Source organism: Pieris brassicae, chromosome 11 (genome assembly GCF_905147105.1).
Source record: "Pieris brassicae chromosome 11, ilPieBrab1.1, whole genome shotgun sequence".
NCBI classification, from domain to species: domain Eukaryota; kingdom Metazoa; phylum Arthropoda; class Insecta; order Lepidoptera; family Pieridae; genus Pieris; species Pieris brassicae.
The window spans coordinates 1,381,610-1,409,512 of record NC_059675.1 but is presented as its reverse complement, the minus strand read 5'-3'; the positions used below and the strand labels follow the sequence as shown (position 1 = coordinate 1,409,512).

Below are 27,903 nucleotides of genomic sequence, written 5' to 3'. Positions count from 1 at the left end.
TGGTAAATAAACGATTATTATTATAATGTACACTTTATTTTTACTCGTTTTATGCAGCGTTGTGGTTGATGCGCTAATTTTGTCTCTATTACGAGTACTATAATTATGGAAGCTACAATTATTTTTAAAGGTATCTATATTTTTCCGCACATGCAAAATATTCTCATAAATGTATTGACTCGCCAAAGTCAAAATATGTAATTCTTTAAACTTCCTTCGGTCTGACTCCCGTGGGGATAATCCGCAGATCGCTCTTATAGCTTTTGCACTACAAATATTGATTTATTGTCAGCTGCATTACCCCACAAAATAACACCATATGACATGATGCTATGAAAATTGCTGAAATAAACGAGCTTTGCTGTATTCTCATCCGTAACATCACGTATCTTTTTCACTGTGAGTGCTGCAGAACTTAGCCTATTCGAAAGACCTATGTGTAGGCCACACTGGAGTTTACTATCTAAAGAAATTCCCAAGAACACCGCAAAACAACTTACCCGTATTAAAATAAGTTTGATTATAAAACAGACAACTCGTTGACACTTAGGTTTAGTAGATAGCTCGATGTATAGTCTGGATAGACCCAAGTCTGGGTAGGGTTTACTAAAACCACAAATTTAATATGTAAGACTTCGATAAAATACGGAAACAGTGATATTTAAAATGAATATAATAATATTTCTATGTACTGATAATAAAAGACAGGTGGGATTTATAAAACTTTTTATTCTCAATGTAGCTACTTAACATTGCCTAAATATTACACACAAATAAGTTTTATGTATTAATATTTTTTTTTATATAACATTTCTTAATTTGTACAAATAATATATATATAAATAATTTAATATCTAACCTAATTTTAGATTGCATTATTATTACATTGTCATGACATTACATCCATTTAATTGTAGTCGTCAAATTTAATTAACTAAAAATCTCACAAAACGACACCGACGAGCAATAGTAAAGATATTTTATTTTAAAATCCTATTTTTCTTCCATAAACCACTCGAAACGTATTTAAACTAACTTGACAAGATTGAATCGAATCGGAACGATCGAATCGAATCGAATCGAATCGATCGAATCTTTAGTCGAAATCTGAATAATGAAGATAACCTCAAAAATGAGTTTATATGTTTTTGTTTTATAATAGGTTAGGTTCTTTGAAATGCAAATGCTCTCTAAACAAAGTTGTTTTAAATAATTTGTATTATTACATAACAAAAATCCTCTTAATTTCATAACGATTTACCCCTTATTGATAACAACTACAGAGATGTAGTATAATCTGTCTAATTGCACTCTTTAACTAAAGTACTCTTTGGTCTCTAAACAGGGCCGCTCGATTGTGTGCGTCAAGGCTCTAAGGGCGCCGACATCGAAGTAATTTTTGTTACACTTACACAAGATTCTTTGTAGTGGAGTATTGATAAGTAATTAGGTACTATAGGCGCAAATTTAAATAACAAACATGTATTGCGCTCATTGTACACGTCCGAGCTATTTACGTTTATGCTTTTTACTTTGTTTGTCTGTCTTTAATTTAAGATGGTGGAACTAGATGAACCGTGAATAACCAAGCGGAAGCGAACTAGTTATACCTATTTAGGAAAATATAGTCTTAATATAAAACTGGAGTACGTTCGGTCAAAATTAACAATGTATATAGGTTTCGCATACAGGCCCTGCCGGAGGTTTTAGCGGCCCTGTCGGTAATGTTTATGATGACGAATCAAGACGTAAGTTCTTTAGTTTAATGGTGAAGCGGATTGATATAAATAAGGCTAATAAGAGGCGTTTTAAATGGCAGAATTTAAAGGAATCTCAATAACCTAACATGCTAACAAACAGTTGCTGTTTAGTACCCTTTAACCGACGACAGCCCGAACGGTATTCTTTAAGATGTCCGTAACAAGTTCTGTTGTCCTGATGATTTTAATCCCAATCTGGTCAATGAAGGTGATTGCGGTGGTGTATGGCTCTTCTGTCTTCGGGATTCTCGTCATCTTGTCTTGGCCAGTTGTCGCCCAGCTTACCGGTGTTGGTCTGGAACGAAACAATTTTTTTATTGGAATGTCAATTACATCATCATTGTTGGCCTAGTGGCTTAAACGTACGATCTTTACTTGAGGTCGTGCCTTCAAATCACATGCACCAATGGAATTTCTTCTATGTACGCAATTACCATTTGCTCATACAGCGAAGGCAAATATTGTGAGGAAACTGGCATGTCTTAAACCCCAAATCGATGACATGTGTCAGACACGGAAGCCTGATCCTGACCTTCTACAACCTACCGTCTATAAATTAAAAATAGAAAGAGCAAACAGTAGACCATGTGCTTTTACACTGCCCTATATTCGCATCGTCCAGGCACGACCTGGAGCAACAAATGCAGATGACTGTAGACCGTGGCGGCCTATAGGACATGTTAATAAAGCACAGACCGTGCCTGGAACGTGCGAAAAAATTATTAAATATTTAAAGGAGGCAAACAAAACCGAAAGAGCGGGTCTTGCGAGGAATTGCGCCCCGGCTCGCCCGTGAATATTGTAAATAAAAATATTACCGATGCAGCCGGGGCGTATTTAGTACTAATATATATATAGTAATAGTAATAAACTAGTAGAATTAATTAAATTATATTGTTTTTATTTTTGGAAAAAATGTGGTATAAAAAGTCCCTGGACAATACGGCAGGGGAGTAGAGGGTTATAAATATATAAAAAAAATGATTGATGAATCGGATTCAGAACAAGAGAGTTGAAGCGCCACTTTAGTTTTTAATTACTATCTATTACATCACATAACCTGTCTGTAATGTAATGTATAGACTACCACAGATTACATATTTTTTTAACAATTATTACGTTAATTTTATTCTGAGTGAAACTTCCTCTTAAATATATCCTCGTCAGAGTTTATCTTTTTATTACTTACTTTGACGAAACACGCTTTAGCCATTAGAGTTCACAATAACCTTTATGTAATACAAAGAACAAAATTGGTGGTTACTGTGACATAAACTTTTTTGTAAAAAAAACTGGTACCTAAGAAAATTTACGTTCTCAGGATGATTTAAATGGAATTAATGTTTGTTTTACTTGAAACTTGCATAAAGATAAAACTATTGCCATTATATATAAAAAAAATATGAATTGGTATTATTTTATTAATTCTCTAAAACCGATGTACACGCCTAAACATTCAGAAGTAGTCGGCAAAAAAGACACGACGTTTTAAATAATGTTTTGAGAGTTACGATCTCACTCTTCTGCAATGACTCTTTTTAGCTCCTTGATGTTTTTTGGAGCAGGTTGCTCTGCTCTACCACATCCTAGACATGCTCATTTAGTCTGAGGTCAAAATGGCCAATCGACGGACACCAACTAGAGACGCTCTTATGTCTTGAGATTAAATTAATCAAATTATAATTGAATTGTTTTTGTAGTCATTTGTGTAAAGTACGGACAAAGCTCTGAGATATTTATCTAACAATTCTAAATTCTCGCAATTTGTTTTAATGCCTATAATTCTTAATACTTAACTATGCTAACTATTATTGTTTTATTATCACGGGAAATGTCACATGGACTTTAATAAGTCAGTAGATGTGAATAATATATAAGAATAGAATTCACTATAATAAAGCATGCCTTCTCGCAACATTGCTATGCCTAACCAAGGTCCTTATTGTATCAAAATCATAAAACGTCACCTGTAAAATATGAACATAAGGAATGCAATAACGATCTGACTTCGACTTTAATACTCTGAATAATGCATTAAGCTTATTAATTACGTCATCCTATATTATTATTATTATACTAGACTGGCTTCGGTCATACTGTTATCATTCTCAATCAAAATCAAAATCCTTCAGCAATCGTTTGATGGTGGCCACTAAAGTATTATTTAATGGCATTATTGCAATAATTAAACAGGTAGAGAGATTATAAATAAGGAAGAGGCTTGACCACCCTCGCCGAGGCGAGCTCAAGAATATGTTTTAGTATGTTTTGTACGAATAATGTTTGTATCATCCTTGAATGTAAACACATTTACGGGAATAGAATTAAATTTAATATAAGCGACGAATGACGACACGGATTAGACAATCATAATCAAATTTCAATTGTTTTTATTATAACCCCCTGAGTGTCCTGATTATAGGCGACGTCTATGACTTCCAAAGCGAATTTGCAGCGTGTTTGAAGTAAAAATAATGCCATCAAAATCATAAAATACAAATCCCGCAACGCAGTTCTCCTAACGTAAAAAGTTGTCAAATCTAAGTAAGACTTTTACGCTAACCTAACAAACCTTATTGTGGCCATATATATGTATATATGTCTTTTATGTTTAAAATAAATACATTGACTTGGCCATCGCATGGAAACAGTAATTAATGTTATTAAATCTAATTTAGTAGCTTCTAATTTTATGGTAGTTATGGGTGGTCAAAAATGGCCTGAACTGCTTCGAGAAAACATAGCTGCATGGCCGTACGGTTGGTACGTTTTTTGCTCGATTTTCTAAGGTCGCACTGCCATGCCCCCAAAACAAGTAAAAAACGATGGAGTATGGCGATCCTTTTAAAAGTTAATATTTTACTAATTATTACTTTAAAAAAAAACAAGTTTTTTTATTAAAGGTTATAAGTAAATTGAATAACGTAAGTTAGCCGTGCGAAAAAAAACGTTTATAATATGAGGAAATCGGTTGGCATTTACAATAATTTATGTTGTATATAGATAACTTAATAGAATTATTATGTAATGGTTATTTTTTTTGATATTTTAAGATTTTTATTCGAATGACATATGTATTTCTATTTCTAGTTACAACCAATAAATACTTTATATATTTCAAAGTTTAAACATTTTTCGAATTTAAACCAACTTCAGAGATTTCAAGATTAACTAATTAATTTTTAATATTGAAATTATACGTATTGGTGCTTAATGCAAACTTACATAGGTTTTGTATGAAACCCCGACAACGCGGAAATCTTATCCTTTGCATAGACATATAATTGCTTTGGATGCTGTGTTATACTGTACTGTGCTCATACCATTAACGTACATCAACATTATTTTAATTGTTACAGAAACTATAATGGAAAAATAATTGTAGATAAATAAATAAATACTTTGACTAATTTCAAACATTATTATTAGGTGTATCATAATTTCGATGTTTAAAGAACAATCTCGACGATATTTGTATTTGGACTAAGCATTTTAATTTATCTCGTCAATATGTATGTATGTTAAAGTTAATTTAGATTAAGCACTAAAGATATGAGCGCAACTCAAGTAACTAATGAATATCATGCAATATACATTTTGAAACTGTTACTATGAGATATTTTCCCTTGATAATACGGAAGTTGCGAATCACAATTATTGTTCAGTTCTATAGTTTCACAATGATTTATGGATTATGTTATCTGCTAAGTTGTCTGTGACAATTTAATTTTAACCCTTACAACACACGTTTAGATAGTTGAATTATTTAACGTCATAATTACTATACTGTGGCGCCATCGCCACAACGCTTTTTTGGTTATGGCTTTTATCTACTTCTTCGCTACGGCGCTATGCGATATTATTCAACATAAGGATGATAGCTGATATATAACATATTGAGATACAGGGAGTATCGTGTATAAAATATACATTTTAGTTGTAAAGACAATGAACCCATCTTTTAATCTGGTTTGTGATATAAATGTATTGAAATATTTTGAGACGTTTTGGTTATAGCAGCAAGATATAAATACGCCGTTTTTGGGTTGAATGAACTGCGAATAAGGCATTCAATTATAATAAAATCAAAGGCAAAGGATATTTTCAACATTAAAGGATAAAATCCTGGTAGAGATTTGGGATTCATCACCAGACCTAATGCTCTCCTAAATTTTTATTATAAAACCTACCTTCTTGGCCTTGTAGGAACAGTGGACATTGGCGGTAATGTTGTGCGCTGAGTAGCAACTCCTGATGATGGACTGCCCACCATTAGCTCTCCGTCATCACCAAATCTGAAAGTACATCAAGAAACAATAAAGCATCTTCAGTCATCGACCAAGAGTGAAAGAGTGGGAAATTGGAGCATTTGAAAAAAAACTGGGTACACAAAAAGCTCGATATTTGGGTACCTCACGAACTCACTGAAAGAAACCTAATGCATGGTGCATGTACCATGTACATGTCATTTGTGATTCTTTATTACTCATAAGCTTAGCTCATAACTGACTGTGGCGAAACCCGGGTTAGCTCGCAACAAGGTGATACTGTGTGTGTGGGATTGGAAGGGCATTATCCGTTAAGAGCTGTTACCACCAGGCAGGACCATCAATTCTGAACTCTACTGCGAACTACTGAAGAGAATAAAGAGAAGAAGCAAGAAGTTAAGAGAAAGCGGCCGGAATTAATCAACAGAAGGTGTGTGGTTTTTCATCATGATAACGCTGGACCTCACACATCTTTAGGCACTCGGAAAAAAATAGGAGAGCTTGGCTGTGGTGTGTTAATGCATCCGTCGTATAGTCTTGACCTTGCACCTTCAGATTTCCATGTGTTTAGGTCTCTTCAGAATTCTTTAGGCATTATCAGGATAACATTACGAGAGGACTGCCAAAACCAGTTGCATTTACTGGAAATACTAATATACATGACACTAACGCTCTTACCGGCCAAGGAATGTATGAGGCACTGTACGTCTCATGATAATCTCTGTGATACGTAAGTAAAGTATCTTAACATTAAAAATACACAGATATAAAATCAATTTAAAATCATAAAGAATAAAAACGTTTTCCTTAATTTTTCTACTAATTGTATGCAAATATTTTAATCCGAACAGCTATTTTATTGGAAATTTTAAATTGATTACTAATTGACGCCGCCACACTGGAGCCAAAATTATAGTTTATTAGTGTTTATAAAAAATATCTATATTCTTCATTTTAATTTAAAATAGCTAAGTTTTTTTAGCCGTCTTTTGTTTTTTCTTACCATGCTATAAGAGACAGGGAAGAGAGAACAAACTTTTATTAATCAATAAAGAAATTTCATTCTCTGGTGTAGACGGTCAACGGTCTCATTTCAGAAATTTAGTAATTGTATTCGCTTATTTTGGGCTCGCGGGGCATAAGAGCTGTTGTTTATTTATTTATTTAAGCTTACTACATCATACATTGTACTTAATCTACTGCATATTTTATAAAAGATTTCTGTATGTATGACAATTGAAGTAAACATAAGTGTTTCAAGAATAAATGAAAACATATAATACAAAAAAAAAATCATCAGCAAAACAGCGAATTAGGTTCGAGATAGGCAACAATGCTTTCCCTAAAACCGATCAGCGCACTACCGAATATCTTCAGCTCCGGATAAGCACTGTTCAAGTGATTTTAGAAATATTTGTAAAAACAATTGTTCTTTATACTAGAATAATTAAAAGGGTTATTGATTAAGTACCTGTTGAGTAGAAGAGGTCTAGGCGGAGTTGGTGCTGTGACGGGAACTTGTGACGTCACTGGAGGAGCCGTGGGTGGTGCTGGCGGCGGCGAGGCGGACGGTATCTCAACGCCTGAAAGATGATACAGTGGGTTTTTCAAATTGTTTATTTTGAGCTAATCTGAAAACCCTTATATAAGAAATGAATAACATTTCTGCTCACTCAGGTTGAATATGTAGACGTATAACTTTACTAGGGTCGTAACTTCCACTATTCAGGTGAAAGAAATGCTGAGCACGCAGCCAGCTTCATTCAAACAAGATTTAATATTTCTGAAGATTATCATCAGGACAATATTGCGACTTAATTATTAAATAAATTTTAACTCTTTTGGTAAAGTGCTACATACGTTTTTTTTGTATGATAATAATACCAATCAAAAGTTTAAACAATTTATCATTCGGTCAATCTTGTCGTGTTGTTTTTTTTCAATTTTTATTACACAAGTGTTTTTGTACCAGGCAATTTAACGCAAAAATTGTAGTATTTTTTGTTCATTACGTATCTACATCTGGTTAATATTCTTAATTGAATCAATCTGTTGTAATTTCGACGATTCAAATATTTTTACCAAAACAATATGCTTGGACGTTGAATTTGTTATTAAATAGGGACGCAAATTAAATTTCAGTAACTTCGCTGCATTATTAACGTAATAAATATACGCTTTTATTCAATATACTTAACGCTGCGTTATGAAAACATTTGGTGGCATCAACTTCCAGTCTATTTAGAGTACTATGTTTTTACAATGAGATATATCTATCCCATATATACCTTGGCGTCCGTCGCGCATCGTTCCAACACTGAGCGCTTTTTAAGACAGGTTTTGTCGTGCACCACAACTATGTACTTAGAACCAACTACCCACTGATGTATTTCCGAAGCAATTCAACTTAGGGTCCTTCAAGAAAAGAGCGTACTAATTCTTAAATGGTCAGCAACGCACTCGCGAGCCATCAGGCATTGAACTTAACATCAGCTGAGCCTCCTGTCCGTTTGCTGTTGTTACATGACAATATATATTTGTGTAATTAGATTACATGTAAGACTAAAACCCAGCATAAAACATTCAAAACCGTGCCATATAGCATTTATAAATCATATATCTCAACACGTTATAACTACCATAACAATGTCTGTAAACATAGTATTATCGTGTTTATCGTGGGAAAAACGTAATGACAAAAAATATGTTTTTAATTTTTAAGTGATAATGAAAATATTTAGTTGATTTTTTTGTATAAAACCTCTTAAGTCTAATTAAGGTGTCACCTTAAAAGAAACTTAATAATTCCGTGTAATTGTACCACAACTCGGTAATTTTAACACTATATATGTAACATCTAAGATAAGACTATGATCTGATGACAAATTACTCACCATAATATAACATGATTGTTAAAACTACTTACTGCTATTAGGGATGGAATTAAATTGTTCGTTTGCCAGATACACCTCGAAATATCTGGTGAAGTCTCCTGTGGGATCCCATTTTGAGGCTAATTTGGCCCATTCCTCAGGATACTCGTATTTCAGCCGCTTTATAATCTTCACAGCTGTTCTCTTCTGTCTCTCCGTGCACCTGACGCATTTCGTCCTTAATGCTTCTGGAAGGAGCCCTGAAAAAATATGTATAAAACTATTTTAATAATCAGTTACGCAGGTTTTAATTTAATACTATTAATTTTAGTTCTATATTAAAAATTCACTTTTATTTCTCTGGGTTCTAAATCAACAAATGTTTCTTTTTTAATCGTGACATGATGTCGACATCGTGTTATAATGGATCGTATTAAAGGCATATATTATATGACCCGGAATCAAATAATCTTCAAAGACAGATGAAAATATTAAGGAAATGCCAAATTTTGATCATTTTCTTAGAAATATTGTCGCCCAGCCATGTTGTGAGGCATTTAGTATAAATTGTATGTTTTTTCTGAGTTATAAAACTATTGGTAAGGTGCAGGATGGGGCTTGGCGCGAACTGTGACTCCTGTAGTTCAAAATTGATCACTTTTTGCTAGTCTGACTTTGAATTAACATTTAAAGTCAACACTTAATTATCGTTAAAGCGTGTGACTCGCATATGTCAAAAAACGTAATTAAAAATAATAATAATTAGTTTTAATGAGATATGGTTTTTTGGTACAATTACAGACTGATTCGGTATGCAATTTAATTAAAATTAAAAATATATGTATATCAACAGTTGAATTGCAACATAAAAAATCATATACATAATTCCATAATTAATGGCCGAAACTGACATTATAAAAATAACATTATATTTTGTTATAACTGGTTTCAAATACCAGCGAGTTACAACTGAGTTATAAATTTAATAATGGTCATAATGAATTCGATCATAATTTGCTTCTTGATGAGTTTTTTAAATGTTATGGGATTTTATTTGACGAAATCATCATCCAGAGAAGTGTTCGTTAAGACTTAGAGTAACCTTTAGCTATTGTTAATAATAATCAGAGAACGAATGGGTATAAAATTATTGTATAATAAAGAACGTATACACATACAAAATGTAAATGTATATGCAACGGAAAACTATCCCAAGGATGTCAACTTGAAATGGAAGTATTTAAAGCAAAAGAAAGACCAGGACGAGAGAAGTTAAAAAAAACGCTTTGATAAGGTATGATAATCTGAGAGTAAAGGTGAAGAGATCGGCAATCCCTAAAAGGGAATGATCACAATCCAAATCGCCATCAAAAAATAAAACAATAACAATTAACACCTTAATATCCTGTATAATATAAATAATCCTGGTTTGGCTGGTCCCCAACCACCACCCTCAGTTACATATGAAAAACGAAGAATAGGAGAAAAACAAAAAAGGCGTTTCACGTCACAATTTAAATTATGAATTGTCCAACGTAGATCACCAAAACAAGACCATGACAGAGAAATGGAAATATATAGAGGAGGCTTTTACCCTAAAAGGCGCCATACAATACTAACACATATCAAGAATTGTTTACTAAATAATTTTTGTATGGATTCATTAATAAAGCTCTAAGAATAATAATAAAGAACTAATTTTTTCGCTATATATGCTATTCGCGTAGTTATTTTATTGATATGATGTTGATGCAACTTGTAACAACTATACAATACAATTCTATTCAATAGGTATGACTGATTTGATATCACCGCAACAATGCCGCAAGTACAAGGCGTGATATATAATGAATGAACGAACATACCCTTAGCGCAGTAAATTGCCATTTGTAAAAAAGTTCTCAGATACCATAGATACTACTTTATTGCAAGAAATATTTAAAGAAAAAAAACAAATGAAATAAATGTCAGCCAAAACATATTTCGACTATTTTTCTTGTTATTAATGCATGAGTTTCTTCATGTAAAATAATTATTAAGGCGTCGTTAAATTTTTCATATTGTTAAGTCTCGCTTATGATAGAGCCATTTGCGGGACCAACTTGATACACATTCTAAATAATATAGCTCTTATCGCGATTAACATTTGTAATATTTATAAAAAACATGTAATTCTCCTGCAATCTTGTTCTTAATGAAGCTGTGGTAATATTGCATATGATTTATGATTACTAGTAAGCATTGTTAGTGGAAGCTGCGTGGGATGACTTTTTATGTACGGTCATTGACTTTTATTGCAGCTGAGGCCTAGAATTTTTATGGTAGACTAATGTTAATATCTCATTCCTCATACCTAAGGATTTAAACGTCCTATCGCCGTTGCGTTTACGGTATTTTAGTAAAGTTTGAATACATTAATTGGCACATGAATCAGTGCGATTCAATGCCAAGTTCTATTTGCTACATTAAGAGAATAGGTGTTATATTAATCAAAGTCTTAATTCTAGAGACAGATTTGTTTGATGCCAAATATTTAATTAAGGTTCACTAACATTATGGATTAAATATTATTTTTGAACGAGTAGGTCATGATACACATAACTGTTATGAAGCTTCATCAGAGGAACGTTTTGTGCCTCTTGCCCAACAAAATATCCTGGGAATCCAGTGCATCTGTGGCAAGTATTTAATGCATCATCACGTCTGTACGGTAGACTGATTTTTCCACTTGCGCATTAACACTCACTCGTACGGTGAAGATAAACCAAGGAAGTCAGGAAACCAAAAGATGGCGTGTGTCAGGTTACGGCTGATGACCTACTTGCCTATTTAAAAAAAAAGAAGTAATCACGAATCATATACAGTTATTTGAGACCAAGACCAGCGAATGTAGCACTACATTTTCTTAGGTCTCTAAATGGCGGAGTTTGAAAATATTCCGATACTTCAATAGATACTTTTTTAGGAATTATAAATATAATTACATAAAATGTGAGCGATGCCAGACCGTTTAAGAAAACGCCTCTTTACCGACAGTTCCAATTCAATTACAGGTATAATCAAAATGACTAAACTAAAATAAAATATTAAACACTATGGCAACATTTTCTCTACACATACCGTGAGAAAACCGTTTTAAGCGTTTTAAGACACATTAATACACAAAACACCACATGACTTTCCATTTCCAGAATGGTATTTCGTAAACAATGTACAAATAATTCCATTAAAATCATGTTACGTCGTTGCATTGGTATTCTGAAGATGTATGCTGTGAATAAAATAATAGTTAAGCGAGCGACATCGAATTTTAACAATTTCCTTGTTGAATAGGCTAATCAGGGCATATAAACATATACAAATGATTGTCGCCTCGTGTATGTGTGAGTGCACGTATGATTGTGGGACGGAAATACATGTTTTAATAATAAGGATTAAAACGAGGTACAGAGCATCTAATAAACGCCAACAATACATTTGTTCTACATTCGATTCTGTAGTAGAAGTAGATCCATAAGTAGAAACTTTTGAACTTAAGTAGACTTCTACTCATTACTTTTTAACAGGTGGCAAATGGGTAGTAGGCTCATCTAATGTTAAGTAGATACCACCCATGGTCATTTCCAAAAGGCTCGCAATTGCGTTGTCGGTCTTTACCAATTGGTAAGCTCTTTTCTTGAAGGCAACTAAGTCGTAGTTTTGTTATTTAATTTGGAACAATTAAGTCTATAAATCGCTTTACATAAATCGTGGTGAGCAAGAGTCATGTAAATAATATATATATATATATATATGAATCCCTATTTCCCTTGGTCACGGCATCACGCGTGAACGGTTGGACCGATTTCGCTAATAATTTTTTTGTTGCTTTTGTTGTCAGGTAAAGGTGAAAAAATTAAGAAAATAGCGGAAATTAGACAATTAAGGAATACCTAACCACAGTATTAAGTAATCATTAAAAATAATGCTTCGATCGGAGTTATTATATTGATAAAATACATATAAAATAATTACATTCGCTAATTATTTGTGGCATTAATCTTGAACATCCATGTTTTTCTCATATATATGTCTATATAGGCTATATGTCGCGTCGGAATACCAACAAAACTATTTATATACGCCCCAGAAAAACAAACAAAGTATTTTGTATATAATAAAGCATTTTTAGTTAATTATACCAATTCGAAATCAATATTCATAGTTAAGACAGTTCAACGTCTGTAGGGTCCGATAGTGTTAGTATATTTATTAACAAGTGCACAGACGCTAATTAAAGATTAAGGTTGGCACCTGGTAGATAGTACTGGTGACCCCAGAGCTGGTGCTTATCTAGCTCATCGAATAAGTAGCGCAATAAGCGAGGAAATGTGTACGGTAAAAATACACTGCCACAGGAACCAAACTTTTTGAATATATTTTGAGTTTCTTTTTATTATTACTATCTAGGCTAAGGAAATTGTAAATACTGTACATTTGATTGTTATTATAAGTCTTTTGAATGAGTTATACTGTCCCATACATAACTTATGTCTATAAATCGTTTTTAAATTAGTAAACTTGTAAATAAACAAACTATGACTAACTTAAATTTTCTCTTAAGTCTGAGTAATTGTTGCGTTCTATGCATGACAATGAGATCGTAAAATGAAATGATTTTTTTGTGGTTAGATCTTATAGAGACATTGATCAAATATAAAAAAAATTGTAAAATCTTATATAAACAAAAGAAAACGCCAAAAGCATTAATAAAGTTAGTTAAAAATGTGTTTAACATAAGATATTATTAACAAAGAATCTATGTCTACTATGGTAATCGTTACGGATCCATACAAGGCTAATCTATTGGCGTAAAACCCAGCCTGGGTTTTAAAAATAGATTTAATTTGCTACTCCGATAGTTTTCTTCTCGTTTCATTTTATTTATGTTTAATTTTCTTTTACGATGTTAGTAGTAGTTATAGTAATCATAGAACGCAGGGTTGCCCCTACCAGTATACGAGGGGTAGCCTGTGCGTCCACCACCGGGTGCTGATCATCACGGTGAGGGGGGGGGGGGTCATTTGGTCTGGGGTAGTCTCTGCTTTATTTGCATCTTCATATTTTTAGGGACGGAAGGTGGGATGCTCCGGGAATCTCACTCACCGTACGAAATGCAAGTAAAATAAGGTAAACCTTGGCATGACTTCATCCCGGTTTTCTATGAGACACTGGGTTACTACACCATTAGGCTGAAGCCCGAAAGCAATTCATTTAGGTACACTTATGAACGTCAAAGAGAAATACATATTTAATGCTTCATTACATTTACTGCCAGTTCTCAAATCAAGGGCGTAGAACGGGAGAGAAGAACTGGCAATGAACATTCCGCCACTCTTTAATTGCCAAGTTGTTTGTTATATACAATGTTTGTAACAGCTCGGCACTACTAAGAAGGAAGTTGACTAATTGCCCTGGTGACATAACAGGTTATTTTACTGTCAAAGGGTTGTCAAAGGGTCAAGAGGCCAGACTCGGTATGATGTATATCAAAATCGTTTGACCCGTGTGTACCTACGGGACGTATTTTGCGATAAACCTTGTTATTGAATCGAAACTCATGCCAGTTTCCTTATGATATTTACTGTCTAATCAAGTGTTAAATGCGCATAAAACAATTGTTCATATACGCACTGGCAGGATTAGGCTAAAATCATTAAGTGTCTACATATACACAGTTATCTTAAATCTACCAATTTTAAAACACACCATTAAGCAATGAAACATATAGCAAGGCTACAAGGTTGTGGCTCACCACAGAAGTAAATGTTTGTGGCGATGTCTATTCAATATTTTTTTTAGTATTTTCTATAAATACCAATATTTTTTTAACTTTATTATACAATTTTATTGCTAGCAACATAATTAATTTAAACACTAAATTTAAAAGAGCAGCCCCATCATGACAACAAACCTAAAAAGTTGTGTTACCACAGTCTTACAGACGTTTTGTCTTCATGTGACAGGGACCAGGTTGGAGTTAGTTCTGTGTGTCTTTAAGCTGTTGTAAGCCTCTTAAAAACTATTTCTACGAAAACTTATGAACTGTATTTGTATGTTTATAATTGCCCAAAATTTCGTAAGATTTTATTCAACGTTAAAAAAACGGCCTTGAATCGACGTTAATTTAAGAGTTATCACAAAATCTAGAATAGTCTTAAAAATCTCTTTCGTAACGACGGTGATAAAACTGGCCAAAATTGATATAAAAACTTCAGTAAATTATTTAAGTCTTTGTTTAAATGTAGTAAGAAAAAAATTGTTGACATCAACCAGTTACATTTACAAAACAGTTTACTATAGACTAATCGAATCATAAAATACATAACCGTTATGGAAGACCATACTATAGAAAATATGTAAGTCATTAAGGTCCACAGACAAGTTCAAGGTAAGGCATCAAACTCGCTTAATCTACTGTTATGTATTTATAATCAGATTAAATGTCTAAACACTATTTCGTCTTAAGAATAATTATTGCATTTAAACTTTCTTAGTAGATTCGATAGTAATAGTACACCGTTGAAAAAAACATCTGTTGACAAACTAGCTCGCCTCTATCCTAAAAATAAGTTACTTATACGTAGTCAACTTTCGACTCCCTTTGTGGACTCAATTAAAAGCATTTTCATGTAAACATTATAATTGTTTTATAAGTGAAATCGATGAAACACAGTAGTGCAGTTGTACCTAGAGCATTTATACTGTTAAACTTGAGTTTCTATTAGTATGAACCTTTCTATAAAATCAGCTTCGGAGACATTGTATTACATTTCTAAGATTATATTGTTATATGCCATTGACATTCGGCACGAAACCATAAACGATAGTCAACCATACAAAAGCATGTAACAGTTAATGACCTACAAACCTTTTATGACAAAGTGTCAATCAGATTCTAGGGTGAGTAACCGGCGATATTGACATTTAGTTGTCATTTCCTATTCCACTCCAAAGGTGGAAGAATTCGTGTCGATAAAGTATTTAACACATATTTATCTGAACCTAAAAAAAGTTGCATAGAAGATGTAGACGCGTTAGCAGAAAGCGAATGGAGAAAGAAAACCAAGGATAGGTAAATAGAGGGATATTTGAAAACACCTGGAGGAGGTCTTTTCCCGTGGAAGTCAGGATATCGAGTGAAAAAACAACAAACAGATCTAAACTGTATATTCAACATTTATTAAGATTGGAAATTAAATTAATAGAAAATAAATTCTACACCTTAAAAGGAACGTTGTAATTATCACAAAAAAAAGTTTTAACTATATACAATACTATACAAGTCTTTGTAGTTAAAACTATTTTATTTTGTTAACGCAGAAACGTTAAAAGTTAAATAAATTAAAGAATTTCGAATAAGTATTTTGTCAGTACGTAGTAGTAGTAGAATAATATTTAAAAAATCGGTGTATTTAAATTTATAATAAAAGCAGTTGTTTGATTTGACAAGCGGCTAAGAGCTATAGAAAACTCGGCTGACAGCGACATTCCAATGAAAAGGAATGTTTTAGGACACACGCTAAAAGTACATATGTACTGTAGCACGCATTTCATGTCGAGCAGTAACTATACTTATATCTGTATTTCCATGTATTAATTTTATATTATTTCATAAACTAATGTTCGCGACTTCGTAAATATAGAATACTAAGATAACTCAAGGTTTCTCCTATCGTCTGCTTTCTGAAGTGGCACGAAGCGTATTGTTTCTTAACTTAAGAGATTTAAAAAATTTGAGGAATTTAAGTTATTTATGTCACTGTTCGGTCACGTAGTCGAGAGCTTTGCAATGGTAATCCTTGTACTTCCGTGAGAATGGTTTCGCATCATAATATAATGTTTGTTTTTAAATTAACTTTTTTTTAACTGTAAACAATGGAAAACCAAGGATACATGGAGGAAATATTAAAATCAATGGACAAAAATATAAAAAAAAATATGATTATTTAATTAACAGATTTAAAATTATTTTGTTTAAAATATTTCGAAGTAGATAACATTATGTTTTAGTCCCACTGACACTCTTGGAATTTAGAGAAATGTCATCCGAATGTCAACCTGTCAAGCTAAAGCATTCAACGAATATGTCGTGTTACTAAAATAAACTCAGCACGATCCAAGCTTAGCATAACCCAGAGTTAGGCATGGATTTAGTTTTTTAATGTTTCTTTCTGCTCACGTTAATAAAAATTCTAGTTACACAATCATAACTTCATATGTTTCATAAACTTTATTCATATAGGTAACCGTGTACACTTATGAACGTTATCAGATAATATGTTAAAGTGATTAATTAAATTACAAATAATTTATGATGATATGTGATAAATTACACTACACTAATCGCTAAGTTCGAAGCATACAATATGCATATTAAGTTTCGAATCTTCAAGCCTCTATTGACACCGTAGACCGTACCTTTAACACGTTCCAGCTTTAGTTGGTGACAAACTTTTTTTTTATAGAACAGGGGCAAATGGGCAGGAGGCTCACCTGATGTTAAGTCCGCTATCCACGGACACTCTCAATGCCAGTGGGCTTATGAGAACGTTGCGGATATTTAAGAATTGGTACTTATTTTTTTCTCGACTTCATCAAACTTTATTAAGGTTTCATATTTTATACATTCGTAAAAGTAAAAAACAAATATGATCAATATCTCTGTCAATTATGAGTGACAGACTTTTTCTTCATCAATGTCAGCCATTTTAGTTTAAGCTGTACAGAATACTATATCTATAACGCAATGTAGGTTGAAATGTTGCAACCCATAGATTTTATCGTAAAAATTTCATCCATATTCAATAGACTAACAATTGAAAAACTAGGCCACATAAACTAGAACAATACATATTTATAGGTGAGATATTTTTAAAGATAAAAAAAAATCATGTTACAGTGACAGTAATGTGTTTTTTGTCCACTATCAAACTTAAAATATACAGACTACTAAAATGAAAAATTCAGATTGCGTATACGAATTACGCCATATATAGAGTATCTCAAAATCTATGGATTCATCTGTTCCAAAACTAAACCATATAACATTATATTTCCGAAAATTTGTCGACAAACAGCGAAATTTAGCACACGTCCTTCTACAACTAAATGGGACATCATACTGAAATATTATAACATAACATTACAACGTAGGTACAACCAAACAACCATGGAATCAGTGTCCATGTTGTATACACGTCGCAGGCAATTAGCTTAATAAGCCGTTCAATTAACAGCCTAGCATTTTAACTCCACAGCTCCGTTTATCTATCAGCCTGAAAGATATTCAGCCGTAGCGTTTGTAACAATATTACTAAAGGCCTTAGGCCATTCGTGCGATAGAATGACCTTGTAGCAGAAATAAGACATGAAACATCTGACATAAAGAATATTTCTTTAAAATTAAATTGGCTGAGTCAGTCACAGCTAAGTTCTCATTATTATTGTCAGTACACTCTTCCATTGTACTTGTTGATTTTCGACGTGTTTGTCGGCGCCGTATTGACAATTTGAAGAGTTTCGTTTCGACTTTGAAAGTGACAGAAAGTGGAACTGATTTGAAATATGCAGTCAATAGGCCAAGTAAGTAATGAAACGTCATCGATCCAAGTCATTTGCCTAGCTGTTTTATGAAATGGCTGAATATCTTTCAGGCTGCTAGTTAAACGGCGCTGTTTAGTTAAGAGTCTAGGCTGTTGATTGAACGGCTTATTAAGCTGGTTGGCAGCGACATACATATAACAGTGTATATAAGTATAGTGTTTATTGAAAGTGAAATTTTAAAGAAAGTTACGAACAATACCTCTACAGTATTTACTTTTAACAGACTTTTTAGCATTACATGTGTTTGTGGTCTTTTTGTTTATTACTAAGGCCCTGTCCTGGCCACAGCTGAAATTATATTAATATCTTGTGTTAATTTAAATATGTATTCTTCTATCAAAGAAGTTATAGAAGATCGATCTTCTAAATTTTTTCTAAGCCTTACTAATCATTATTATTTATTTTTTATTTAATTACACTTCGTTATACTACAACATAAAACAAAAAAAACTGAACATAATTCAATCAAAAGTAGGGCAACTAGCGGCCTTATCGCTTACGAGCGATCTCTTCCAGGAAACCAAATGTATTAAATTACATAAGATAGGCAAGTTATTATTATTGGTTGTTATTTAATTTTGTAAATATATAGATACTGTATGTTGGAAATTAATGATACTAAAACCCGAAGAAAAGCAACCACAATTACTTAACGATAAAATAATTACTATAAATAGTGTTTCATATAATAATACTGTTTAAATAAACTTCTTTATAGATATAATAATGAGTCAAATTTGATGAACATTGAAGAACGTATCATAAATGAAAAATAACGTTGGCCGATTATTTCAGTAATTAATTGTATAATAAACATTTAATGAAATGTAAAAGCGTAATAAATAATACAATTCAATTATAAAGGAATATTTTTTGTTTCAACAACTAGATACTATTTGTAGATTTGTAAACATTACAACATTTCATTGTAAAATAAATAAATTAAACCAGCCTTTTCCAACTGCGTATGGGGTATGTTCCGTAATTGTAGGTATACAATACATTAATATATATAATACATTATTTTAAGCATAGACTACAAATTAACATCTGATTTTTATATACGGTTATTAACCTTAAGTAGGTAGTAAATATAGAATTATTAATTTATAAATATTTAGGTGTAAGATTGAGGTGATAATTCGTTACCTTGATTGTCTTTAGTTGAGCTAATTCATACAAGGATTTTCAACATGTCGTGTAGTTTTAGATAACCACGCGAATACTTTCTAACGACGTATGTTCGTTTCCTATTAGCGCATGGTTAGGCGTATAATATAACAATGTATCTTCCCGTTGACGGCTCAATTGTGTCTACAAAATAATACAGAAAACAACCTAATTCAAAAAATTCACTTACAAAGTACTCACTAACGACCAGCGTTACGCAAAGTTAACTTTCCATTTTGAACATACTTATTTAATAATATCTGCGGAAGTGCATTGGTAGCACTTTCGTACTTTGACCGCTACTGCTAAAAACGAGTTATAAAATTTAAAATATCGCTGTTAAGCTGTAGATTTCAATTTAAATTAATAACAAAGTTATTAATTCCACGAAATTATTTTTATTTGCACTTAAAAGTCCCGGACATAGCAAATGCTGACGTTAATTGTTTTAACCTTTGATGCTTATAAATAAATCAGTCGCACTGCAACCTTTTTAACCTGTCTCATGATTATTTGTAAATCCTATATAAATATATATATCCTAATAGCTTCCTTTGCCTGATACATACGTCGACTTTTTGGGTCTAAAGCAAACCGGTTTCCTACGAAGTTTTTCTTTACGGTTCGAGCAAATGTTATACGCAATGACATTCCATTGGTGCACAGCCGGGATCGAACCTACTACCTCAGGGATGAGAGTCGCTCGCTTAAGCCACTAGGCCAACACTGCTTATTGACACGAATAGTATGACACGTTGATTCTTATACATTTAACGTAATTACACAAATACAATATTTTAATAACCAATTAAAAGTTATATATAAAGATTAAAATTATATTAATTTATTCCTATGGACAATAAAACACGCCTGAACAGTAGCCGACGGCTCCCGGAAATCGATAAATATTGACTCAAAACGTTTTAGGAAATGGCCAGTATGTATAATTTATCATATTAATAATGCCATGTTTGCGTACAATATGTTTTTATTATTATTGCTGCTATTATCCTAGAGATTTGGTTCCCTGGTTGTACATCAATGGAATTTCTATCATTGCGCATGTAACACTCGTTCGTATGGTGAATGGCTCAAATCCAAAAATCTATGAAATGTGTCAGAAGGCTGATTGCACTACTTGTAGTTATATGAAATAAAAATGATCAAAGAAACTAATGAAATCTGAAGCAAATAAGGGTTCTAAACGCTACTGAATTATTATATGTAATTTGCTGAATTTTTCGTGCCTCTTTGCAAGTGGAAAAATATTAAACATACAACTTTCTTGTAAGTTGTTAACATCCCAAAAGAATTGCATAACACGATGTCATAAAGAAAGGTGTAACTTTCACAAATCAAATGTTTTGATGTGAAACCAGTATTTTACATTCAACGAGTGGTTTTGTGAACTGGTTACGGATGAATTGATAAATCGTTACGTCGAATTATCTATGTGTGAAACATTATTTGCGTAATTGTAGGCTAAATACTGTATGCGATACAAAATAATTGGTTTTTAGCCAAAACGGCATAGGTTTTCGGACTTCATCCGTGGAGTACGTGGGTTTACTTAAAGATGCTCAGACTAGATTTATGTCCTGTTAAACTGATCTAAAGTACCATTACCAATTGTTTTAATAATAATTATTTATTTCAGATTACATCAATATGTAGTTTTAGTTAGAGTAACAGTACTCTCTATGTTGCTAATTAGTAGGGCAAACACACCTTTAGTAGGGCATGGATTTTTAAAGATAATTTTGTTGCGTTTCAATGCATTCAGGATACCATTTGGTGCAATACCTAACACGATGCATCAAGGCTTTTGCATCACTCTTTTCCTAATGATGGCTTTAAAGGAGACAGATCGGGTCTCGGCACTGAAGAATCTGGACAACCTAAACGTGTTGTTCAACTCCTTCTGGGTTTAACGGGCCCATAGATTGTGGTGTAAAAGAGAACTATAGACCATAAACATACATTACTAGATTTGTTTTAACATAGTTTAGATGTTGTAAACTAGACATAGTGAATTAATTTAACACTGTAAGTATTTTTTATTCCTGTTATATTTGTATCTGAAATATACAAAAAAGTATCTATCTATATAAAAATAGAATAGTATATACATATCTTACACGCATTTCGTAAATCGATTACTTGATCATTGTAATCAAGTTAATTATCGTGCTTTTATAACATTAATAATTTGTTACGTAAATATCTAATTAGTTTAATTTATGCCAATTGGTCTCCGTAATACGAGTAGAAGCAATTAAATCAAATGAAAGCAGTGAAGAAAATATTCTAATAATGAAAATAGTTTATAATCCGTCTTACTTGGCTGTATTAAGCACGAGAATGTAAGTGCATGCTCCCATTTAACCATGCCTGACAATTGCTGATGTCATGTGGAACACGGTGTGATGGTTGCAGCTCCTTACAAACGTTGTAAAATAAAAAAAAAACTTGGCGATTAAAAAGAGTGGCGGAGAATTTATTGCCAGTTCTTCTTTTCCGTTCTACGCCTTTGATTTGAGAACTTGCAGTAAATGTAAAATTAGAAGTATTTAATGTATATTTATTTTTTATTGACGTTCATAAGTGTACATTGTGTTACCTATATGAATAAATGAGTTTTGACTTTGACTTTGACACTACGACAGATACCACCATCTACTTCATTGAGGATACTTAGAGCACATTTGTGAACTACTTTTGGATCTAGCTCGTTATTAATTATTCATTCAGTATAGAGTCTAGTACGTCAAACGCCTTTAGGATCTTGACATAGAGATCTTATCCAGATATAACGCATTCTTTTGTTTTACTAGCAGCTAATGTGGCGTAAATAAAGAAACCTATCTTTTTTTAATTCTAAATGTATGTGAAAATAAAGACAATCAGATACTTATGGAAATATGGTATTGATAGGATATACATGTGTTAAGAGATGAGATACTAGGAAGGCGCAGCGCTGACCAGATCGATGTAACTTGCTCAGTATTTCCGAACCAATTCGACTTAGGGTCCTTCAAGAAAAGATCGTACAAATTCTTAAAAGGCCGGCAACGCACTCGCGAGCCCTCTGGCATTGAGAGTGTCCATGGGCGGCGGTAACACTTAACATCAGGTGAGCCTCCTACCCGTTTGCCCCCTATTTTATATTAAAAAAAAAATCATCAGCACACAACTTACGAGATAACTCTTTGCATTGAAGAAGTTGCAAGGGGTCCGCCAAGATAAGTATACGTATTATATTATATCAGTTTCAATTATTTATGGTTATATGTTAATCAAGTCATATTGATTTGCAGTAAGATCTTAGTAATATAATTAAAAATTTGTGTTGTGGCTTAAATATAATTTACGACACACTTTGACCGCCACTATTGACTACCGTTGCGTAATATACGAAGAACCTGGAATTTATTCTCGGTGAAACAGGTTTACAGAACATCAAGGAATATAATAAAATCATTGGCGCTAGGTAATCAGCCTTTTGTGACTGACACATGCTGTTGATTTAAAGGTCTAAGGTATTCCTTCAACGTTCGAGAGAATACTAAATGTTCATATAGAAAGTCTGCCGATGCACAGCAGTTATTCAAGCCACTTGAACACGCTCGAGGAACATAAACTCGACTGAGTTAAGTATAATTCACGTGAATGTGAATTAAAACTGGTATTGACTGTTCTTATCAGTATTAATATTGACAGCAGAATATTTCCTCCAACCTTCGAGACCCTATAAGGTAGGCAAGGACTCGTGTAATGCTCGGCCATCGCTTGATTTATAGAAATATAATTTAATAAACTTATTTTCTATAATTTCGTATAAGAAGGTCTGTAACGAGAAGGTTCGACGAGTTGGAATGTCGAAGAAACTTATGCAGAACATTAAACAAACGGATAGTTGCGCACCTGCGCCATGAAATGTGCCATGACCACTACCACCTCCTTGAACGAATTATTATGGGTATAATCCAGTTTAAAGGGCGTGTTGGTAGTAGGAAGAAATCATGCCTTCTCTACGTTTGGAAGTAGACGGGTTTTGCGACTGCGGATAAGTTGCTGTATCAGGCACAGGACATGACACGCTTCAAGAGACTCACAGCCAACCTCAAGTAATGGAGAGGCACTAAAAGAAGAAGAAGATATCCTTCTTACATGATTTATCGAATGAGGCTAATTGCTAGAGAACAGTATGCGATGTACTGTTTATTAAAATTATAAGATAATCGCACATCATCGGTAAAAATGGATTTAAGATTACTAGAAATTTGGCCGGGAATACTATCAGGGGAAACAAACAACGGAATCTTCATGGAAATGAAATGAAATAAGAACGTGTGCCACGAGATAAATAAAGGACCAGTAGTAATAAATTCTTAGTGTAAAGGTTTATTAATATTAGAGATTATTGAGCACAGACCACGTCTCCAGCTCCCACCTTTTTTTATAAAAAACATAATCCTGTCCCAACAGGTGACCCTTAATGCATAACCAATAAAAATATCACATGCGAAATAAAAAATAAATTAGGAAAAGTAAAATTACATAATGAAAAAAAACACAAAATTTAACTAATTAATATAGGCACTAACAAATAATAGAACTTTGGTCAGTTCACTAAGCGGACAATAAAAAAAGTCCGTTACCCTATGTAATACGTTTACTAAAGTTATATAGCGACACATATGTGGCCTTTTCAGAAGTTCAGCAGCTGCGAGAATGAAGTAACACCGGAAGAAGTCATCTCTGACGTATCCATCAGGCACATTGAAGATAAGGCACTGTAGTACTGCCGAATTACTGACCTTGCCATGTATTTTTTTTATTAAATACATCACAAGCACGAAAACTCTAAGCTCGACAAGGAGCTCAGCCCACAGAACCAAGAATAAACTTGTAATACTGAAAAATAATACTGTCAAACCTTTGCTCTAATTAACGTTACTGTGTGCGATCGTAAAGTCGATTCTTATAAATTTCGTATGTCGATAATGTATTGCATTTGACCTAGTACGGGATTGAATATCTTTTTAAGCTATTAGGCTCAGGACGATAATTGGTTTGAAAGATTCTGTCATCTCTTTGACAACAAGACGGTAATAACGGGAAAATAATTTAGTTTCAAAACAAATGAATCATATGGTTCAGAAAAAAAAAATGCAGATGACGAAGGTCCGTCACAATGAGTTTCATACTGGGTTTCATATTATTTTCGGTTTTTGGTCACCACCATGAACTGTCTAAGCTAATTTCAAGAATCACTACAGTTGCTTAACGTATTTAATATTATGTTAAAAGTTTTATTATGCATGTTTGACCTTCACTTAAATATAATAGCGGTCGAACAAAAAATTAATTAGAGTAGCTCGCGTTGATAGCTTGTTATTGACGGAGTTTTATCTCATTGCATCTTAAACAAATTGTTAATTTTATATTTTGTAATTAATTTAAAAAGTTCAACTATCCATTATAAATAATTACTCACTTTTCAAAGCTTTTCCTTCAGGTGTGCACCTTAGTCCATTAATTATACACTCAACGTAATTTCTGACTAGTCTCTTACTATTAAAAAGTGCATCTACATCTAAATAATCATATCGAGCGTCATATTTGGGCATATTTTTCATAGCTTCAATGTCTTGCCCCGAAGCGTCGTACACCGCACTGGCACAAAAGCATAACACTATTAACAGCCGCATTGTAGGGAATTGTGTTCGTCAATTGTCAAAAAATCGGTACTCCGCGGTTTCCCGCGCGATTTTTGGTGACATTCGTGCGTTCGCGTCGAGATTGTGTTTTGTTGTGTTGCGCGCGCAACTCGACCGGTAGTTTAAAAACAACTAACCGCTTTACGCCCGCTGAGCAAGAAATCAAGGGCAAAAGGATTCAGTGAAGGGTTGTGTATGGTGTGATCCATGACTCTATCTTTGAATAAATCAAATAAATACTAGAAGGAGGAGAACTATATAATTTATTAAAAAAAAAACATTAAAAAACATTGTATGTCATTATCAAATTTGAGAGCAGTATGGCTTCAGCGTGCGACTCTCATCCCTGAGGTTGTAGGTTCGATCACCGGCTATGTGCGCATTTAACAATAGCTTGAACCGTGTAGGAAAACATCGTGAGAAAACCGGCTTTGACCCAGAAAGATGACGACACAGGCTAATCTACAACTTGCCTATTTGATTGACACATTCATGATACAGATACAGAAATCTGAAGCCCAGACCAAATAGGTGGTAGCACTTCTTATTTTGAATTGGATGTTGAGCGATATTTGATTAATATCGAATCCAAAATCCTTATTTTTCTTTTTTATAGGACAGGGGGCAAACGGGCAGAAGGCTCATCTGATGTTTAGTGATACTGCCGCTCATGGACACTCTCCATCTCCCTATCTATATGTGCCTTACTACCAAATCACTGAATGGATAAAAATGCGTGTACGATTGTGTTATGGTAACTGTAAATAACCGTATAGAAGCCACTTGGTTAAAATAAGATAAATACAGGGTGTATTAAAAACGAAGCCTAGAGATAGATAAACATATTTTAATCTGTGATCAAAATGATAATACATCCGTTTCATCAGAACACCCTGTAATGTATACATGTATAATAAATATTATATAGCTTAAATTTATGACTTATTTTTTAATTTCAATTACAACTTTTCATACTGGCATTGACACAATTTAAAATTTCATTTTACGACACACTACACAATTCAATAAAAACTTATGTCTACAATTATATCTTTAGACACGAGAATCATCAGACATTTCGGTTATTGGTCTTCTATTATTATTATTTTTTTGTGTATCAAGAGGCATCAGCCAGGAGGCTCACCTGATCTTATGTGGTGAAGCCTCTCGGGAATACTCTCATTGCGAGGAGGCGAGTTGCCGGCCTTTTAAGAAATGTTACGCTCTTTTCTTGAAGCACCCTAAGTTGAATTGGTTCGGAAATACTTCAGTGGACAGCTGGTTTCACATTGTGGTGGTGCGCGGCCGAAATTGCCTTAAACAACGCTCACTTGTAGAACGACGGACGTCGAGGTGATACGGATGGTATTTTGTGTTCTGCCTTGACATCCTAGTATGAAAATCAGCTGCAGGTATTAGTCCGAACGCTCTCTATGGTAAATGCGGTAGAAGATCCTACATCGTAACGCCAAGGGATCAAACCGCTCGGAAAGTGACATTAATCATCCTTTAACAATAAACAAGTGATACAGATCCTTCGTTTTGTTTATCATAATAGCGAAAACTTCTTTAAAAGTCATTAAACGATTGCTAAATGTTACATTAACTTTCGATTATGCATTTAAAACATTATACATCATTTGGTAGATGACTAAATAATTATAGATTTGCAAGGCGATTAAGTCTAGGAAGTTCTATTGTACTAGATCAGCCATTCGGAACAGCAATCCAGCTTACATACGAAGTAGGTAACGATATAATCTAGAATTTGTTGTTGGAGATCAGAAACGTGAATTACTAACATAAGCTTCGGGTGTAAGCAAAATATTTTTAATAAAATGGACCGGTGTTGTCCTAGTGCCTTCAGAGTGCGACTCTCATTCCTGAGATCGTAGGTTCGAGCCCCGGCTGTACACCGATGTACTTTCTTTCTATGTTCTCAAACGGTTATGGAAAACATCGTGAGGATTGCCTTATTCCCAAAAAGTCAACGGTGTCAGGCGTACGAGGCTGATCAACTCATTGCCTATTAGATTGACAAATAATTATTAAACGGATACAGCAATCTGAGGCCCAGACCTAAAAATGTTGTAACGCCTTTGATTTATTTTTTATTAAATCGACCTCAATATCAATTGTAGTGTACGATAAATTGTTTCGTTAAATCATTAATGTTAATAAATAAAGTACTTAGAAAGGTACTAAGTTCCAAATGTAAAAAATTATTTTCGTAACATTAATAGGACTGTTTTTTTGAGACTTTAATATGGCAGACCCTAGCATAGTTGTGAAGTTATCTACAGTTGAAGTTTTTTTACATAGTACCATTAGCTACACCTAAACAATACATCTAAGGTACACCCTTATAGAAAAGGAACGTAAGTTCTTCAAACCCCCAGCAACAGGCCCGCAAGCATCGACAGTGTCCAATAGAAATATCACTTATATACAAAATTTTGCTAAT

General features: G+C 33.3%; 1 protein-coding gene across 1 annotated transcript; it reads right to left on the bottom strand.

Moving 5' to 3' along the window:
- Positions 1-715: 715 nt before the first annotated feature.
- LOC123716374 lies at positions 716-25,557 on the bottom strand. The gene is made up of 5 exons (XM_045672085.1): positions 25,217-25,557; positions 8,955-9,161; positions 7,500-7,611; positions 5,951-6,055; positions 716-2,055 (listed from the first exon to the last, which is right to left on the bottom strand). Exons 1-5 carry the CDS (start codon positions 25,428-25,430, stop codon positions 1,878-1,880), a joined length of 816 nt encoding a protein of 271 aa, XP_045528041.1. The 5' UTR covers positions 25,431-25,557; the 3' UTR covers positions 716-1,877.
- Between the last annotated feature and the right edge of the window lie 2,346 nt (positions 25,558-27,903).

What these genes read in the sequence shown, in the direction of transcription:
- LOC123716374 (XM_045672085.1), bottom strand. Translation starts at nt 25,430, where the DNA reads ATGCGGCTGTTAATAGTGTTATGCTTTTGTGCCAGTGCGGTGTACGAC. An exon ending in TGAAGGAAAAGCTTTGAAAA is followed by an intron (nt 9,162 to 25,216) that starts GTGAGTAATTAT and finishes ATATTTTTTCAG; the next exon opens with GGCTCCTTCCAGAAGCATTA. An exon ending in TAATTCCATCCCTAATAGCA is followed by an intron (nt 7,612 to 8,954) that starts GTAAGTAGTTTT and finishes ATCATCTTTCAG; the next exon opens with GCGTTGAGATACCGTCCGCC.